Here is a 17,490-nt window from a genome sequence, read left to right as displayed (position 1 = left end):
TTCCTTCTTTAAAGGCAGATGTGATATTGTAAACCCTTATAGCTTCATTGAGCACATCTCTTGGTAGAAGGCAAGATTCAGCATTGATCCTCTTTTACTCTGCTGAGTTCAACCAAAGAGACTACTCTTGACCCATCCAGTGCTATTTATTGGACCTATTGGTTACTTTTCCAACAGAGAAGTTTTACATAATTTTCTTGCTTTTACTAAACAGCAAATGGCAACAGGGCATAGTCAGGGCATCATTACCTGGCCTTTTTCTCTCTGTTTCCATTCAGTTTTCTTTCAGCTAAAACTAGAGCAGCTATTGATTCTCAATTTATTTTTATTTTTATTTTATTTTTTGCAGATATAAATGGAGAAAGAATGCTTGTCCTGTTTAGCAATCAGGCTGGAAAAGGATTTAACATCCTGAAATATTGATTAGAATCTGCTTGCTTATGCGCCATTGATTGGGAACGGCTGCTAAATCCCCTTTTCTGAAACACTGTTGCTGCTTTGTGTTAAAAGCCCAAGACTTGCATACTAATAATTGCCTGATAATGATTTCATGTTCCTTCTACATCACAAACATTACCTCCCCCCCCACAAAAAAACAACCACCCTGGCAGAACAAAAAAGACCACTTAGCTGAGTACCTCATCTATTCTTAATGCAGGCTTTTCTTTTTACAAAAATTCTCTAGAGATAGCTGTTCGTTGAAAGTGTGATAGCACTTTAACACCTAACGATATATATGGCATATGTACAGGGCATTGCTGGGTGTTACTCAAGCTGAAGCTGAACTAGCAGGTGTCAATTGTTCTGGTCGTAAATAATAGCTAGTAAGCTCCCGTCCATTTATCAAGTCTGTCTTCAAAGCTAAGTTAGAACAAGGGGCACTGAAAGAGTCAGAGAATCCAGTAAATTACACCATGGTAATCTGATGAAATATTGATCAAATACAAAGTGCCGGCTCAGGACTGGAACTTATAATAGACCCAAGACACACACTGTGGGGACGTGATCAGAAAAGTACAAGGTCAATTCTGATGTTTGCCAGTGTTCTGTTTTAGTTATGGTTTTCAGCGGTCCTTGTTTAAGTGCGCGAGCCTGATGCATGATGTTTTTCTCTGACAGATAATTGTCACGATCAGCTGGTGTCTGCCTTGCCTCAATCATCGTTCAGTAGTTCAACGGAGCTGTCCAGTAGTCACAGCCCAGGATTTGCAAGGCTTAATCGAAGAGACGGTAAGGATTCTCACTTCATTGCTGTATGTTTGCCAAAGAGGACAAATGAACAGTATGGTGTCTTGTGTAGACTGCAAAATAGGAAGAACACATTTGTCAATATTTTCTATTTTTGTGTGGTTGAGGGATATACCAATATAATTTTTTATGAACCAGACATTTATTATCCAGTGTTAGGTTGCTTTGCCAAGCACAGAGCATGAAACTAGAATACTGTTCAAATGCACGGGACCAGATCACCACTCATTTCTAATATTAATGGTTGGTAGGCCAATCAGAATGATAATGATATACTAATGCAAACTGCTTGGGATTATATAAGCCTCCTTAATTTGTAAATTTAAAAATTGGAAAGGCATGACATTCAAGTTGTTTGGAGTATTTTGCTGTTTGCTTGCTCCCCTCTTCCCTCACATGCACAGCTCAATGAATATCTGGTTTGATCAATCCATTGTTTGCCATATGTGTCTGAATTTGGATAACTCTAGTTTAGTCAAAACCTATCCATTCTGAAGGAAATCAGCCCTGAGTGCTCACTGGAAGGACAGATCCTGAAGCTGAGGCTCCACAACTAAACGACTAAACAACAACAACAGTTTGGTCAAAGCATGATCACAAAGTTGGGCTTTATCCTTTTATGTGATGCTGGTATGCAGGGGCAAACTATGGTTTGATCAGACCATAGTTTGTCACATTTGGACACAATGTCAAGTGCTGGTTTGAATGTGAAACTAATCCACCAAAAAATATTGTAATATTTGAGTGTCTAGGTATATTTCCTGATAATGAATTCTGGAGGGGTAGGTAACTGTAGGCAGACTTAATTCATCTACTGTGAAGGTAACAACTTGCTGGAGAAAAGTCCTAACCAGAATTAGTGTGGAGATAAATACTCTAAATGTCTTAAAGGGTCACATATCTGTAAAGTAGCAGTTGCATGCTGGTGAAGGGCACAAGAGGACGGCTTCCTGGCCACGTCACAGTTTAAGGTTCCCATGGCCACGCCTCCCGCTGGTGTTGTTTGGTCAGAGGGGCCACACCTGGGAAGGACCCTGCCCAGCTCTGCCAACATGGCCCAGACAGTGACGAAGGGGGCGTCAATCACTGCCCTGATGCCCGGCTGCAACTCTGCCCACCCAAAAAGCAGAGCGGATTTGGAGAAAGAGCAGAAGCAATGCTCCCACAGGGTCAGGGTTTTACTCCATTAGTAGCAAATAACCCGCAAACATGTCACTTGGTAGGGTAGAGTCAGCGGTGTGGCAGAGCGGGGGCATAACACGCCAGCCCAGTCCTGGCTCGGGGCTGGCAGGGCAGCAAAGGCCGCATGGCTGTTGCATCCTCCTCACGCCTCCCTGCCCGTCCTGAACTGCTTTGCGATGAGAGGCATCCCCCAGAAAAAACCTGCCCAGGGTCATTGCCCTGGCAGCCCCTTCCCCCACACTACTCCCCTGGGTGGAGTCGCAATGTTTTCTTCATAAGAACATAAGAAGAGCCTGCCGGATTGGGCCAATGGCCCATCTAGTTACTTTTATTTTATACTTTATTGTCACTTGTACAAGTTGTATACAGTGAGATCACACGAGCACCCCCCACTCAGCTCTCTTAGTCGTAATTCCCCTCGTTTACTGACGCAAACCCACCAAACCCGAAACTCAGTTGCCCTGTTGTTATCTTTTCATTCAGCAGCCTAACAGCCCATGGATAGAAGCTGTTCTTTACCCTGTTGGTGTGACTAATCATGCTTCTATATCTTCTGCCTGAGGGCAGGAGATCAAGAAAGTGCTGGCCAGGGTGTGAATCATCCCTGAGAATTTTCCTTACTCTCCTGAGGCAACGTTCTTCCGCGATGTCATCCAGCAGATTCATGGGACAGCCCATAATATCTTGTGCTGTATTCACAACCCTCTATAGGCACTTCCTATCAGATGATGTCAAACCAGCGTATCACACTATGATGCAGTATGAAAGGATACTTTCTACTTTGGACCAGTAGAAGGAGATCATCAAATGTTGATTGACATAGTTCTTTCGCAATACTCTGAGGAGATGGAGTCTCTGTTGGGCTTTCTTAACCACTTGGGTTGTATTTATTTTCCAAGTAAGGTCTTCACTGATATACGCATTCAACATCCTTTTCTCACCAGCCAGATGCCTAAGGAAAGCCTGCAAGCAGGAGTTAAGCACAAGAGCTCTCTCTCCTCCTGCTTGCTGGCAAGTGACTTGCGGTCACTTTCTGGGTGGAGTGTGGGTGCACTGGGATCAGTGCTAGATTGAGGCTGCTGGTGCACTCAGACAACACTATGATCTCCATCACCTCAACCTCTCCTGGAAAGTGACCCATCTGCAGGGAAGCTAGTGTGTCTCTGCCCTGCTGATTGTGTTGCTTCCGCGTATCTCACCAGATACTGAGGGATGGATGCAAGACCTCCTGGATGCAAGTTCTTCAGGCAGCACATGTGAAGGTCCTAGTTAGCAAACTGCATAAGGAAAAGATCTGTTGGAATGGATTCTTGGAACTATTGGCAGAGTAATATCCCAATGACATCTCCTGCCCACCTAGCAGTTTGAAAGCACGTCAAAGTGCAAGTAGATAAACAGGTACTGCTCTGGTGGGAAGGTAAACGGCGTTTCTGTGCGCTGCTCTGGTTCGCCGGAAGCGGCTTAGTCATGCTGGCCACATGACCAAGAAGCTGTACGCCGGCTTCCTCGGCCAGTAAAGCGAGATGAGCGCTGCAACCCCAGAGTCATCCAGGGCCGGACCTAATGGTCAGGGGTACCTTTACCTTTATTCCAATGACATGGGAAACGGAGTGCAATGTTGATTTTATCTCTCCATTAAGTTAGTGTTATTATTTTTTGTTAGTTATAGTGGTACCTCAGGTTAAGAACTGGAGGTCTGTTCTTTAACCTGAAACTGTTCTTAACCTGAGGTACCACTTTAGCTAATGGGGCCTCCCACTGTTGCCAAGCAATTAGTGTTTCCATCCTGAAGCAAAGTTCTTAACCTGAGGTATTATATCTGGGTTAGAGGAGTCTGGAATCTGAAGCGCCTGTAATCTGAAGCATCTGTAACCTGAGGTACCACTGTATTTGTAACATTCATGATGAAAAAAGTTATTCTATCCTCGTTTAATCCTCTTTTTGTATTAGCATTTGTTTAAATGTTTCTGTTTGAACTGGTGTGAAGATTTTGGGGGAGAGGGAAGGAGGGCTGGGTGGAGAAGGGAAGGATGTAAGGAGAATTCTTGCATGGAAGAGTCAAAAAAGAAATGTTAGAATCCCAAATAAACGATTAGTAAAAGAAAAAGGTATAATGGTACAGACACAGACCACTGCATATTAATATCCACGGAGACAAAGACCTCAGCACATTCAGAATTAAAATCATTAAATGCTATTCCCCCTCCCCCCTCATAATTGCCAGAATGATGAAGCCTTCGGCTGAGTCACCTCTCTAAATATTTCTCCAAACATTAATTATATAGCTCATCCTCTGAATGAATTTTATTATGTTCTGCCTTTGATATCTATATGATTAAATATTTAGACATGAATATAAGTGGAAGCAATTTTAGATGATATGCTCCCCCTGTCTGATCGCACTGCAGACTTTGGATAGTCCATTGCATTGGATAATAATCTTGAAGCTCTTTAACTGCATCCATAGGGAGAATTGTGAGCAACACGTTGTCATCCAGAGAACTCTACAGAAAGCAGAAAATGCTATTTGCAATGTATGGGAGAATTTGAAATGTAATTGCATTTTGTCGGTGCATTTTTTCTCTAGTAGGTGTCCTGATCAGGTTTCCAAATTAATTACTAATCTAGTTTAACAGCTGGAATTCTTCAAATAAGGTCAAAGTTTTAAAAACAGATCAGTAAGGAATTGCAAAATATTTATCATGCAGGGTACAGAAACGTAAGCTGCTAGTTGTGTAGACAAAGCCTAGATGCATATACGTGCTGGGGAACTGAATGTATATAGTCTGGTAGCAACAAGACAGATCTCAGGCAGATGAAGCTATTAGCCTGATCCTTGCTGCTCTGCCGCATTACGCAAATAATGAAATAATGACCAGAAAGTTCTATGGCAGTTTACCAGCCCACCTGTGTCAGGCAAACTGGATAGCAAACAATATGATGGCTGGCTTAGGAATGAGCTGAGTCGCTGGTTCGGTCTCTCTGCCACTCAAACATAGGTCTGTTCCATCCTGTTGCATATCATAAGAACCCTATTTGTTCCATTGAGTGCTATTCCATCCCTTTGTGTGCATTTTGTGACCCAACCCACCATAAAGGGACATAGAACTTGAAATGGGTTGAACTAGGACCTCTTATATTGATAACATCTGTAGGGAAAGTGAGAAGTTTGGGAAACTAACATTACCCTTGGGGAAGCCAACCTCTTAAGGTAAAGGGACCCATGACCATTAGGTCCAGTCGTGGCCAACTCTGGGGTTGTGGCGCTCATCTCGCTCTATAGGCCGAGGGAGCCGGCGTACAGCTTCCGGGTCATGTGGCCAGCATGACTAAGCCACTTCTGGCAAAACAGAGCAGTGCACAGAAAAACCGTTTACCTTCCCACTGGAGTGGTACCTATTTATCTACTTGCCCTTTCAAACTGCTAGGTTGGCAGGAGCTGGGACCGAGCAACAGGAGCTCACCCTGTCAAGGGGATTCAAACCGCCAACCTTCTGATCAGCAAGCCCTAGGCTCTGTGGTTTTGACCACAGCGCCACCCACGTCCCATAAGCTTATTTCATTTTCCCAAATTTACCCCTTACCCATGCCAAAAGGCATGACCTAAGCTTGAGTCTTACCTTACAGGGAACAGAAGTCTTCCTGCCCTTAACATGTCCTATGACTCCAGTCAGGTGTGGTAGGCTAGCCTCAAGGAAGTTCCATGTCGAGATTAAGGCCATTCCTTCCACTTTCATGACTTTTCCCTACGATGTAAAAGGTACATCTGGAACTATAGTGGAATATATTGCAAGTTTCGTTTCCATGTTTCCGGTGGGTGGGTAGGGGACCTGCTTGAAAATAATATGAAAATTAGTGCTAAATTTGTTCTATATTCCATCATGGTTCCACTCTGGTTCCAGAAGTGTTTTTTTCATTTTCTGCAAGCTCAGATATAATGCGGAAATTAACAATTTGGGAAATGTTGTGAAAATGAAATAAGCTGTCATGTGAATGCAGCCTAAGGGACCCACAAGCCAGAGCATCTGGTCTCCGGAAAAATACCCTTCGTAGCCAAAGGTGCCAATGGATACTCAAATGTCCCCTTAAAGGTAAAGTAAAGGGACTCCAACCATTAGGTCCAGTCGTAGCTGACTCTGGGGTTGCGGCACTCATCTTGCTTTATTGGCCGAGGGAGCCGGCGTACAGCTTCCGGGTCATGTGGCCAGCATGACTAAGCTGCTTCTGGTGAACCAGAGCAGCGCACAGAAACACTGTTTACCTTCCCACTAGAGCGGTACCTATTTATCTACTTGCACTTTGACATGCTTTCGAACTGCTAGGTTGGCAGGAGCAGGAACCGAGCAATGGGAGCTCACCCTGTCGTGGGGATTTGAACCACCGACCTTCTGATCGACAAGCCCTAGGCTCTGTGGTTTAACCCACAGCGCCACCCGTGGACCCACATTAATTCTTCCTACACATCCTGCCAACGATGTGACCAAATTAACCTGTTTATCAGCACCCACCCCTACACATTTATTGCTCCCAGCCCTCAGTACAGAGTAGGTGAAGGAACATCCCCAACTCAATCTATCTCAGACCGGAAATTCTGTTCACTGGAGGGCTGGGCAGATGCAAGACTGCCAAGGAGGATGAATGGGGTATGGTGAAGCTTGAACTGCAGTTGTGGTTCTTGGGCTGCAGTGCTGTGCTGCTGGAGGGAGTAGACATGTGCAAGTAAAACAGACATTTCCCCATGCTTTTCCATGCATTCAGCTGTAAAACCCACCTGTTGTATGCAACTTTTAAATGAAACACACATTTTTGTGTGTGCATCTGCGCTTGAAAAATCTGGAAAAGTGTTTAATGTGATGGGGAATTGAATTGTAATCCACATGCAAGGTTGGGAGTGTCGGACCGGATCAGTTCACTGCAAAAAGTAAACCAAACAAAAATTCTTTCCCCATCCCAAAGCTGGCTTTATATAACTGCAGCCCTCAGGCTTTGTTCCACAGACTGAGCATCTAATCGGAGAGAGTGGATGCTTTAGAGACTCCTGTGGCCTGCCTCACTCCCTTGTGGAATATGACCATCTGTTTGTACTGAAACATAGGCAGCTGTGTTATACTGAGTCAGATCACTAATCTATCCACCTCTGTATTGTCTACACAGGATGGCAATGGCTCTCCAGGCCTTTAGGCTTATCCCTGGATATGTCAGGGACTGGACCTGGGACTTTTTGCATTCATAGTACACTTTTTATCACAGAATTAGGTCCTCTACCTCTGGCCCTTCAACCTTACCATTCTTGCCCTATGAATAGGAACTCTTGCCTATCTCAGACCATGCTACCTGCTCCTGGACACTTGGTCTACTATAGTTGGAGACTGGCCTATGTGCTTAACCTTTCCTAGATTGAATCAGAAGAATCTTTATTTGCATCAGCCACTAGCCATAGCAATAAAATAAAATAAAATGTACTGAAGATAGAGATAAAAACTTAACTATACAAAATACATTTTGGAGGATTACATCAATAATCAAACCTTGCAATTTTTGCTGTCATCCAATCACTTTGATCTGCTGAAAGAAAGGACACAGTAGCAATCATTGAGTGACCTGGCATGGACAGTAGTAGAGGGGTAATAACTGTGCTCCTCAAATCTTTATAAACAGTGCAAACCAGAAGCACATGAGCCACTGACTCCATACTGCCATCTCCACATGGACATAACAGTTTTCCAGTGAAATTTTTTGAAATTGACTCTTAAGTACAGCCGAAGGCAGTATATTCTATCTTACAAAAGTGAAAGCAAGTCTGCATTTTGGAATTGTCAAATTTTGCCAATAGGAAGCCAAAGTCTCAAAATGACTAGGTGGGGAAAAAATCATACCATAGACAAAATTTCCTCATAGTGGCCAAATTATTCTGTCACTCGGTACCATAAAGGTGCTGTCTAATTAAATTATTGGATAACTGATGAAGCTATTCTATTTGGCCACTCCAATTAGCTATTTGCTCCACTGGAATCTAACAGTGTGTACAACTTATTCATACAATGGCTTTGTCCAGAAGGCCTGATCCATGTGCAAGTTGGGCATAAAACTAGAAGGCACAATCTTACTTCTTCATTTCTCCAGACTTTTGTGCATGAAGAGGACTAATATAAGTGTATAAAGAATAAGTACAAGAAGAAGAAACAGAGTTGAGCGCCATCTACGTTTATGGAGAAGTGTTGAAACATGGGCTTTATTTACATCAGTTACCTAATTCTTACCCATTCCTGCACTCTCATAGCTGCCTGGACTTATGCAAAGGAAGGCAGCTGAAGTGGATTGCAAGGGCTAACAAAATATCCACACAACTCCTTTGTGCAGTTACACTTGCTGAGAATTCAGTTCTATATGCTCATAGAATTCAGTTCCATGAAGTGCTGTTAAAACCAGGAATCGGGGGGGGGGGGAGTTAAATGACTCCCCAAAAATCTCAAGTTCCCACCACAGCCTTGAACTAAGGCCAGGACAATGACCGTTTACACAAGCACCATAAATGCACAACAGCAAAGAAGCTCTGAAAAGCAGTCTAGAAAATTGTAGCAATAAGTCGATACCATGTATCGTACTGTTTCCTCTGACAATCCAATACAGTGGATGCTCGGGTTGCAAACATGATCCATGCGGGATGCACATTTGCAACCCGCAGCATTCGCAACCCCCGTCTGTGCACGTGTGGGTTGCGATCCGGCGCTTCTGTGTATGTGCAAAGCTTGATTTAGCACTTCTGCGCATGCACAACCGTCGAAACCTGGAAGTAACCTGTTCCAGTACTTCCGGGTTTTCGACGGTCTGCAACCTGAAAAAATACAACCTGTAACCCGAGGTATGACTGTACAGAAAACTTTAGAAACGTCACAAATAATCGCCAAAATTCAACAGCTTGACCGATTTCCTTGGTTACAACAGCTAATGACTCCTCTGGAAGAAGGGAATCCAGGCCTCATCCTGCCTCCATAATCCCTTAAGCATAAGGTCACATACTTCTTGCTCCTCCATAAGGGGTGACCTTAGCCTCACAATAGGAGGCAGGAGGCGATCAAGGGCAGCACATACCCCAGACAGAAATCCATTGGGTTGGTGGGTTGAATCCTGATACTTTCAAAGGAGAAGCACAGGAAAGCCTTGCAGCTAGGGGGATATGGAAATACTTTGACTGTTCTTTGGGGAAGAGCATAGTTAAAAGGTGTTGGGAACTGGGGTTATTGACAGGGGTGGGTTGTGAGTCGAGGACCCGCCACCCACTTAGAGATAAATAAAACACAGGGACACATGTATTTTAGATTAATGGGCTAAAGAAGGCCACAACTTTATTGGTTACAGCGTGTGAGTGGTGTTGGCTTAGGCATTGGATCAAACAATCTATACATGACTCTACCCCATTCAGTGGGGAGTCATCTGAAGGTTAACAACCAATGGGAGAAGCTTGTTGATGAAAATACAACTGGAAGCTTCCCCTGAGGTCACCGGGGGTCGTTCCATGGCCCTAGTCACCAGCAGGGCATCGGACAGGATCCACAACTGCCGGATTCCTTTAACAGAATACCCAAAAGAGGAGGGGTAGATGATGGCCATACCCAATCCTCCAACACATGACACTTATTCCAATGCCTAACCGCCAATGCCCAAAAGTTGTGACGAATTGCTACGAGGTAGGCGGAAAACCATGAAAACAAATGGGTAAAAATTCCTACCAGGCCCCCTGGGCAACCAAGGCAACCAACCAAAGTCCATAGCAAGGTCAGAAGAATAGATATGACCTAAAGGGAGGGAGGGAGGGAGGGAGGGAGGGAGGGTGATCCGTCGACTTCTGGGTGCACAATGAGGGCACAGAGTTGCCACGGCTTGAATGCGACTAAATCCCGCCCCCAAGCCAGCCTGATTGGCTGGCCTACAGGCGCGGCACGGCAGCCAGGTAAGCTGACGCAGGGGGCCAAAGATGCCCCCCTGCTGACGGGGAACCAGCTCCTGCTCACAACACCTCCCCTCTGTTAGGAGGAGAGTGTTTCTACATGCCAAACACTCCTACTTTGTGACGAATTTGTGATATATTGATGATGCTGTTGAAAAATGCATAATGGGAAATGGGGAGAAATTCACACAACCCCATGCTTGGGGTACCCACTCTTTGTGTATTTGAACGTTGTTGCAACAAATAACGATCAGGTCTACTGACTGCTGTTTTGCTTCTTTAACTTGTCTGGAGACTCCTTCTTTTGCTGACCTGAGAGACCCATGGGGACTGGCACCCCGATGAGCTGGGCAGTGGAGTAAATCCCCGCATCCCAGGACTTTTTTTCCTTATCAGTGCTGTATATGAATATATGCATTTATAAAATATACATCCACTTCATTACATTTCCCAAGTGCTGAAGAAAAACCTTCCAGCTGTAAAGTAGTCCAGGCAAGAGGGAAAGTATTGAGTTAGGCAGGTCTGAAAAGAGAACTCCGTGGATAAAAATCTCAGTCAGTCAGCAATTTAGAGATGCATTTAATTGGTCTCTAGACTGTTTAGAAAAAAGGGGAAAAGTTTTCTGCCCACCACTCAAACATAATTTTTAAACTAAAATCATTAATGTGTATTTAGGGCAAACAATTTCCAGTAAGGAACCCAGTGGCCCGTTCTAATACGTTATATGGGGGATAGCATGGGAAGAATTGCACCACTTAGCATTTGGTCTTGAAATATTATTTAGGAAGGGAAAAGAAAAGTAGATCATAACACGGGAAAGAAAAAATAGGAGCTGAAACACCAGAAAGAAGTTTTTAAATATATATATACAAAGTATTTAATAATACATGCATGTACTATACCACAGACCATGAAATTGCTTACAGAGATAGTTTTGATATAAAGCCCCTGAGATCCAATTCTTTTCAGTACTAAAAAGAGTTATTTATTTCATTAGGGTCACTGCTGCATGAAGCAGTCTAAGAAAGTATTTGATTGATATTCGAACTGAAGTTAACTTTGAGGAGGAGAGAGAGGGAGAAATGAGGGGAGGGGTAAAATAGAAAGGCTGCGTGAAACCACACCTTATAGAACAATAATACTGTTGTTGCAGATATGCCTGATTTACAGTTCGGAGTGGGGGGAGCCATCAGTGCAGCTGAACTGGCAAATATGTCACTTGTATATAACATTGTTTGCAAAAGTCCGAATGAGAATAGGATCTCCCAAGGTACTCTGCCTTGTAGTGATCCAGGAATGTTAGGGTATGGATGGGTGCACAGGTTTAAAACAGAATCCACGTATTAGAAAGTGGATAATAAAGGACAATAGAAAGTGTCCTTTCATACTGCATCACGGTGTGGTATGCTGGTTTGACATCAACTGATAGGAAGTGCCTACAGAGGGTGGTGAATACAGCACAAGATATTATGGGCTGTCCCGTGAATCTGCTGGATGAAATAGCAAAAGAAAGTTCCCTCAGGAGAGTGAGGAAAATACTCAGGGATGATTCACACCCTGGCTGGCAATTTCTTGATCTCCTGCCCTCAGGCAGAAGATATAGAAGCATGATTAGTCAGGCAGAAGATATAGAAGCATGATTAGTCGCACCAACAGGGTAAAGAACAGCTTCTATCCATGGGCTGTTAGGCTGCTGAATGAAAAGATAACAACAGGGCAACTGACTTTTGGGTTTGGTGGTTGTGCGTCAGTAAACGAGGGGAATTACGACTAAGAGAGTTGAGGGGAATGCTCATGTAATCTCACTGTATACAAGTTGTAGAAGTGACAATAAAGTATTTCAATTTCAATTTGTCCATCTTCAGCAGAGAGAACTTGCTGGTATGAAAGAAAATACTGGCTTATGCAACAAACCCTGTTACCACAATTGCTTGTAGCCCCAAACTGTTCTGCCAACAGCTTAAAGGCAATCTAATGCTCCCCATCACCACCCAAACTTTCTCCATGATTCTTCCCTAAAAAAGAATTGATGAACAAACATGAACCACTGAGAATTTGATATCAGTGTGTCAGATTGTTTGCCTAGAACGGATGCTTAATTTCTTGCTAAAATATTGCTTCAGCTCTTTGTGGCTTAAAGGCCTTCTCATAAATTATCCTTCCAATCTTATCAGTTTCAGAATCTCTCCTTCATTTAGGAATGGTAAGTTTGATTCCAGTTTTATGTTTAATTAACTCTCGGGAACACCCATAAGCCTGTTGAAGGAAAGGAAGTATTTAATCTGAAATTCAGAAATGTAAGGCTAGTTCTGGATATATAATGTACTTTATTTCCTAGAAGTGTGCCTTTGAATGAAAAATAACCAATAAGGGGGGGGGGGGAGGATTTCAGAATAATACTGAAGGGAACCTTGGTTTTTGAGTGTCTCAGAAGCCAAACGTCTCAGAAGCCAAATGCCGAAAATCCGGAAGTAATTGCTTCCGTTTCCGAACGCGCCTCAGAAGTCGAATTGCTTTCGCAGCATGCTTCTCTTTTTTCTCAATGGATTTTTCCACCCGCACATTGCTTCTTGGTTTTCAAACATTTTGGAAGTCGAACGGTCTTCCAGAAAGAATTACATTCAGAAACCAAGGTTCCACTGTACACCATTTTGTTGAAGCAGTCACTATTTGACTGAAATACACCACCCTTCCTTTTCATTTTAAATGAAGTTGTGGTAATAAATAGAGATAGGAGAATGACTTTTAATCTTTTTTTAAAAAGCAGAAATGACTTCCACTGCTTAAGATTACAAATTTGAATAAGATAACAGTATAGAATATCTAATTGAACTAGTTTAGTTTATCATTCTTCTCCATTTTTCCTATTAAAGCAATAAGTGGCTTATAATAAGAATATAAAAATACATCGAAACAATACAAAAGAATAGAAAATAGTACATATATCACAACTAAAACTGGCAGGAATTAAATTAAAACATCAAAAAGATAGCAGTGCAAAGATATAAAATGTTGACTTAAATTTTAGAGTAAAAAATATAAAAGAACAGATCATGTTTTAGAAGTTTGCTGGAGTAACTGAAGGGAAGAAAGGGAATCTGGGGGATCTCTTCCAGTAGGGAATTCCACAATCTTGGCATCATCACCAAGAAGATCCTTTTGCAGGACTGCTTCAGGGAACACAAATACCTGTAATTGTACACAATTAATTGTGCTCAGGGCAAAAAGAAAAGAAAAGGGAAAAATAGTGTGTGGGGCTGACACCATAAGGTTCCTTTAAAAGAGCCCTGGGGAGTAAATATGGTATGGCTGTGAATCTACTGATACACCTAAAACTACAGAACAATGTTTTGGGGGACAGGAGGCGGTTGGGTGTGGAGGACTCCCTGGTCCTGAATGGGGTGACTGTGCCCCTGAAGGACCAGGTGCACAGCCTGGGAGTCATTTTGGACTCACAGCTGTCCATGGAGGTGCAGGTCAGTGCTGTGTCCAGGGCAGCTGTTTACCAGCTCCATCTGGTACGCAGGCTGAGACCCTACCTGCCCGCAGACTGTCTCACCAGAGTGGTGCATGCTCTAGTTATCTCCCGCTTGGACTATTGCAAAGCGCTCTATGTGGGGCTGCCTTTGAAGGCGACCTGGAAACTACAACTAATCCAGAATGTGGCAGCTACACTGGTGACTGGGAGTGGCCAGCAAGACCATATAACACCAGTCCTGAAAGACCTACATTGGCTCCCAGTACTGATCACAATTCAAAGTATTGGTGCTGACCTTTAAAGCCCTAAATGGCCTTGGCCCAGTATAGCTGAAGGAGCATCTCCACCCTCATTGTTCAGCCCAGGCACTGAGGTCTGAGGGCCTTCTGGTGGTTCTCTCACTGCAAAAAGTGAGGTTACAGGGAACCAGGCAAAGGGCCTTCTCGGTAGTGGCGCCTGCCCTGCAGAACGCCCTCCCATCAGATGCCAAGGAAATAAACAACTATCTGACTTTTAGAAGACATCTGAAGGCAGCCCTGTTTAGGGAAGTTTTTTATGTTTGATGTTTTATTGTGTCTTTAATATTCTGCTGGGAGCTGCCCATAGTGCCTGGGGGAACCCAGCCAGATGAGCAGGGTATAAATAATAAAATATTATTATAAGGGGTGGGAATACTCCCTCATCCAACTTCCTAGATTAGTTACTGAAAGGAAAACATTCTGCCTTGCATATTTTGGGGAAGCTTTGCCTTCTTGCTTGAAAGCTGCTGAAACTAGGTTATTGTTGTCACAGGTGTCGAATGAACCAGCAAAAATGGGTAGTTAGTTCTGGGCCACCTTGAAGTGGTGGTGGCAACTTCTACTGAATCATCATGCAGCATTGTACAAAAACTCTGAGACTCGAAGAATACTTGTTTTTTTCAGAGATTTTTTTTTTGGGGGGGGTGAAATTGCAGACAGGGACTAGGGTGACCATATTCTTGAGAAAGAGGACAGGGCTTCTGCACCTTTAATAAATGCATCAACCTGAAAGGGTAGGAGCTTGACTTCCACAGATGGTACTCCTGCTCTGGATGATAAAACTAGGGTTATCCAGAGGCTACTTGCAGAGTATTCTGTAGCTAGATGTCAAATTAATAGCCTAGAAGACCTTTCTGAGACAAAACCACCGAACTTTTAATTATATAGCTTTAGTGCTAACCTCCTTTCCGTGTCTTCATACCAGTTGTCTGATCATCTCTAGTGATGATTTATTGTTCTGCCTCATTACCAGACAGCTGCTTGCTTCTGCTTCTGTTGCTGCTGATATTGAGCCTTGAGGAAGCATTATGTGATGGGACCAATTTCAGAAACTCCAAGTCCGTGTTGCACTTCTGCTCCCCAGGCCTCTTGCAATTTCATTTCACACGGACATCACTGACATTTTGTAAACTTGACCTTGAGAAAAGGCGGCAGGCTTAGAAGTACAAACATGTGAGAGCAATTTAGGAAGAGCTGAGAAAGAAATGACACAATAAAGTCTTGTGTTTCACATCTCACTGCACTGTTTACTATACTTCTTAAAATGATTGACTTTCCTGTTGAGGAATGAAAGATGGATTTGTATTCAAGGACAGGAGGAATCTTTTTGCAGAGACGGAGGAGTTTTCTTTTACTGACAGAGTAGACTCTAATGACTGTATAAAAGCTTTCAAATATCTAATTGTTTCTTAAAGTGCATAACTGCCTCTTCCATTGGGAAATCTTGTGAGTGATCTTGATATTTCAGTTTTCAATTTTGCTGCCTGTCGCAGTGGCCGGCAAGTTTCCATTGTTGCCCTGTGTGTTGATTTTAGCTCTTAATCTCTAGGAGAAAAAACAATCTGGTACGCATGTTTTTTCAGAGGTTGTAATGGGGCTTTTGGGTTATGCCTACAGGAACTGGGAGAATAGAAAACCCTTAGAATGCACAAATTGAGATATCCAGTAACAACACATCAATGATGTATGCATGAAGCACATATTTTTGTGTGATGCTGTGGAGTTCTCTTCTTCTTCTTCGATCACTCGTAGCCAAGTAAGATCGTCTTCCACGAGCATGGTTTTAACAGTGCGTCTGTAAGTGACTATGGAGGCCAAATCTGGATCCACACATCCTTCCACAGTGGGGACATAGGTTTCTGGGCAGAAATTAATCATGGTGAGGGTTTGCCAAACGTGCCTTCCTCTTAGCACATTTCTCCCTTTCGTCCTGAGTTCAAGTGTCTTCAAAGCCCACGACACCTTTAGTAAAGGCTGTTCTCCAATTGGATTACTCACAAGCCAGTGTTTTCCAGTTGTCAGTGTTTATACTATTTTTTTTTTTTTTAGATTTGCCTCAAAAGAGTCTTTAAATCTCTTTTGTTGACCACCAGCATTACGCTTTCCATTTTAAAGTTCAGAATAGAGTAGTTGCTTTGGCAAATGGCAATCAGGCATCCACACAACATGACCAGTCCAACAAAGATGATGTTGAAGAATCATTGCTTTGACACTAGTGATCTTTGCTTCTTCCAGTACACTGGCATTAGTTCTCCTGTCTTCCCAAGTGATGTGTAAATTTTTTGGAGACACAGTTGATGGAATCTTTCGAGGAGTTGGAGATGGTGTTTATAAGTGGTCCATGTTTCACAAGCATACATTAGGGTTGGTAGTACAATAGTTTTGTAAACAAGCAATTTGGTTTCCCTACGAATGTCCTGGTCCTCAAACACTCTGCACTTCAATTGGGAGAAAGCTGCTCTGGCAGAGCTCAGGCGATGCTGGATTTCAGCATCAATGTTGGCCTTTGTGGAAAGATAATTGCCCAGGTAGGAGAAGTGATCAACACTTTCCAACATTACATCATTGAATTGGATTTGTGGCACTATAGAGGGGTTGCTTTGTGCTTGTTGGTGCAGCACTTTGGTTTTTTGGATGTTGAGCGATAGGGCAAGCTTTTCGTAAGCTTCTGCAAAGATATTTAGGATGGTTTGGAGGTCATCCTCTGAGTGTGCACAGCTACGTTGTCATCACCTTGTCAACTTGAGCATTGTGGCTTGTGAACTGAGTTCATGAAGCCCCTGAAATACATCATTTACATTTATGCAAACCTGCTTATTCTAGTGGAATAGAATCTTTTGTAGCAGCTAATGGCTTGGATCGGAACAGAAGTGAACAGAAGAGTTTTTTTGCCTTCTCTTTGCAGCCTCCGCTTCCCCTGAAAAAATTATCTAGAGGATAGAGTGCCTTTCTGAGCAATACAGTAGTAAGGATGGATGACTCTGTCAATTTTAGTTTCTTTTAAAAACAACCTCATGAAAATTCTTCAGCATTGTAATGGAAATTTATCCTAAATATATACATTTTTGCAAGCAACTTTCATAATATTAGGGATTTATATTTGTTGTTTTCACTGACATGGATTTTTATGCTTACTTTCCCCTAACATCAGCATATTATTTGGTTGGGAAACTACATCATAAAATTGGTTTAAAATCCAGTTCAATCCACTTTGAACTAGATTTTAGATCAAACTGGAAATCCATGAATTGCTGGATTTTGAATCAAAATGTAAAGAATTATGCTGCAACCTCGAACCTTCCACACACACACATAGTATTTCCACACATTGCGAT

General features: G+C 42.9%; 1 protein-coding gene and 1 long non-coding RNA gene across 10 annotated transcripts in view; one reads left to right on the top strand and one right to left on the bottom strand.

Annotated features, from left to right (window-relative positions):
- Positions 1 to 17,490, top strand: part of CNTNAP4 (contactin associated protein family member 4) — a 361,367-nt gene that overhangs the window by 138,159 nt on the left and 205,718 nt on the right. For 8 of the 9 annotated variants that reach the window (XR_014555948.1, XM_083701906.1, XM_083701904.1 and 5 more), the window contains exon 2: positions 1,120 to 1,230. The exons of the other annotated variant lie outside the window; for it this stretch is intronic. Coding sequence is in view for 5 of the 8 variants with exons in the window: in XM_083701906.1 (XP_083558032.1) it covers positions 1,120 to 1,230 (111 nt within the window). In the remaining 3 variants the exon portion in view is untranslated. The remainder of the gene's footprint in view (positions 1 to 1,119; positions 1,231 to 17,490) is intronic. 9 annotated transcript variants of the gene reach the window in all.
- LOC310826829 lies at positions 1,027 to 7,360 on the bottom strand. The gene is made up of 3 exons (XR_014556003.1): positions 7,202 to 7,360; positions 6,051 to 6,260; positions 1,027 to 1,301 (listed from the first exon to the last, which is right to left on the bottom strand). It is a non-coding gene; the product is annotated as an uncharacterized lncRNA (long non-coding RNA).

The sequence above is a fragment of the Podarcis gaigeae genome, assembly GCF_964106915.1.
Source record: "Podarcis gaigeae genome assembly, chromosome: 11".
Lineage (NCBI taxonomy): Eukaryota > Metazoa > Chordata > Lepidosauria > Squamata > Lacertidae > Podarcis > Podarcis gaigeae.
This window is presented reverse-complemented; position numbering and strand designations above follow the sequence as displayed.